This window comes from Trachemys scripta, chromosome 4 (genome assembly GCF_013100865.1).
Source record: "Trachemys scripta elegans isolate TJP31775 chromosome 4, CAS_Tse_1.0, whole genome shotgun sequence".
In the NCBI taxonomy this organism is placed as follows: domain Eukaryota; kingdom Metazoa; phylum Chordata; order Testudines; family Emydidae; genus Trachemys; species Trachemys scripta.
Window position 1 is genome coordinate 140,473,698 of NC_048301.1, and position 2,743 is coordinate 140,476,440.

General features: G+C 47.2%; 1 protein-coding gene across 1 annotated transcript; it reads left to right on the plus strand.

The window, feature by feature from the left end:
• The first annotated feature begins 48 nt into the window (after window positions 1-48).
• On the plus strand, window positions 49-1,200 carry LOC117876601 (olfactory receptor 1019-like). The gene has a single exon (XM_034768853.1). The coding sequence runs from the start codon at window positions 238-240 to the stop codon at window positions 1,198-1,200; it is 963 nt and encodes a 320-aa protein (XP_034624744.1). The 5' UTR covers window positions 49-237.
• Window positions 1,201-2,743: the final 1,543 nt, after the last annotated feature.

The window sequence follows — 2,743 nt, forward strand, 5'->3', positions numbered from 1 at the left end:
CGGCCAGCTCTCTGCTGGGAGAAAGTTCTTTCTTTTTCCTACCGCCTGAGCTAAGAGACCCATGGCTGTTAGTTCAAAACCCATAATGGAGTCTTAAACCTCTGTTAGATCTCACCAGAGAACCACGTGGTATATGATCAGAATGACCCCAAGGAATTGATACTCAGCCTTTATTTGTCTCTTCTTTCCATGTAATGCTCGCTTTCTCCCTTGTGGGGAACAGCACATCTGGGATAAATGTTGAAGGGGAATCACACCACCGTGACGGAGTTCATCTTGTTGGGATTCACGGACAACCAGCACCTGAGAGTCATGCTCTTTGTGGTGTTTCTGTTGATCTACCTGCTCATCCTGGTGGGGAATCTCGGGATGGTCACTTTAGTCAGGATTGAGTCCCGGCTTCACACCCCCATGTACTTTTTCCTCAGTAACCTGGCCCTCTTAGATGCGGGATACTCCACTGTCATCGCTCCCCAGACATTGATAGCCTTTGTAGTGGAGAGCAAAGCAATTACATTCACTGGGTGCGCTCTGCAGTTCTACTTCTTCTGCATTGCTGTGTCCTGTGAGTGCTGCCTGTTGGGGGTGATGGCGTATGATCGCTTCACAGCCATCTGCAGCCCATTGCTGTACACCGTCATCATGTCCAAGCGGTTCTGCGTGCTGCTGGTGCTGGGGTCGTACCTAGCCAGCTGGGTAAATGCAACAGTTCAGACTCTATTTATATTCCATTTGTCCTTCTGTGGATCAAACATCATCAACCATTTCTTCTGTGATGTGCCCCGCATCCTGAAACTGGCCTGCTCTGACACCCACATCACAGACACTGTTCACTTCACCTTTTCTATTGTAATTATAACATCTACTCTCCTGACCATTGTCATCTCCTATGTCTACATTGTGGTTGCTATTCTAAGGATCAACTCCACGGAGGGCAGGCGCAAAGCCTTCTCCACCTGCACCTCCCACCTGACGACCGTCGCCATCTTCTACGGAACGGTCATTTTTATGTATTTGCGGCCCAGTTCAAAGTACTCCATGGACCAGGACAAAATCATCTCTGTGTTTTATACCCTGTTGATCCCCATGCTGAACCCCCTGATCTACAGCCTGAGGAACAAGGAGGTGAAAGAGGCTTTTAGGAGGATGATAGGAAGGTTTTTTTTCTCAGTGAATGTAAAGGTGGAGACTTTATTTTGAATAAATAAATGGGAGTAAGATGGAGGAGTCACTTCTCTGTGTCATTACCTTGATTTCCGTGAATCACCAAATTTGTTTGTGTTGCATCAAAAGACACTAACGGTCAGATTTTCCAAACAGTTCTGCATCCACCCACCAGCGACTAGTTCAGCACTTCAGCAAGTCGTCCAATTTTCCAAAGTGCTCAGCTGCCAGTCAGGGCCTTAAATTCAGAGCCCAGAATCATTGATCTCAATGGTAACTGCTCCATGCTGAGCACTGGGGCAGATCTGGCGCCTTCATGAGGGTCCTAACTGGTGTAATAGGAAGAGAGCCTGAAACAAGAGGCCCAGTATGGGGCCTGCAGCCTGAGCAAGAGTTGTGGCTAGAAGCAAGCACTGCTCACAGGTGCAGCATAACTCCGCCAGCCTCTCGGTCAGACTGTGCGTGTGTGGAAAAGTACAGCCACTGGCAGGAAAGGAGCTGAGGCTGCAAAGCAAACACCGCTAGGATGGAATCACAGGCTCCTGTACTTAGCACTAGGAGCACCTGGGACATCAAGCGCTAGAACATCCTGACACCAGAGAGAGAACCAGAACCTGCTGACCTCCTAGGTGTCGTGACATGATGAATAGAGATGTTTTGGTTATACCACCCCATACAAGGAGATGGGTAGGCTTAGGTGATATCAGAGGGTGGTACATGACCTCATCAGAGGGTGGTACATGACCTCATCAGAGGGCAACACATTAGGGGGCAGTACAAGCCCTATTGGTGGTAGGGTATTGTCAGGACTGAGATCCCCACTTTGAACTTTAGGGTACAAATGTAGGGGCCTGCGTGAAAAACTTCTAAGCTTAATTACCAGCTTAGCTCTGGTTCGGCTGCCACCATTTTCAATGGATTCCCTCCCTGGGAAACCTTGAAAAACCTTCACCAAATCCCTGGTGAAAACAAATCCAACCCCTTGGATTTAAAACAAGGGGAAATTAACCATTCCCCTCCTTCCTCCCACCAACTCCTGGTGAATCAGTTCCAACCCCCCTTGGGATCTACAACAGGGAGAAATTAACCATTCCCCCTCCTTCCTCCCACCAACTCCTGGTGAGTCAGGATCCACCCCTTGGATCTTGAACAAGGAAAAATCAATCAGGTTCTTAAAAAGAAGGCTTTTAATTAAAGAAAAAGGTAAAAATCATCTCTGTAAAATCAGTATGGAAATTAACCTTACAGGGTAATCAAACTTAAAGAGCTCAGAGGACTCCCCTCTAGTCTCAGGTTCAAAGTACAGCAAACAAAGATAAACACTCTAGTAAAAGGTACATTTACAAGTTGAGAAAACAAAGGAAAACTAACACGCCTTGCCTGGCTATTTACTTACAAGTTTGAAATAGGAGAGACTTGTTTAGAAAGATGTGGAGAACCTGGATTGATGTCTGGTCCCTCTCAGTCCCTGAGAACGAACACCGTCCCAAAACAAAGAACACAAACAAAAGCCTTCCCCCCCCAAGATTTGAAAGTATCTTGTCCCCTTATTGGTCCTTTAGGTCAGATGCCAGCCAGG

Coding starts and splice junctions, on each gene's coding strand:
- LOC117876601 (XM_034768853.1), top strand. CDS start 238: ATGTTGAAGGGGAATCACACCACCGTGACGGAGTTCATCTTGTTGGGA.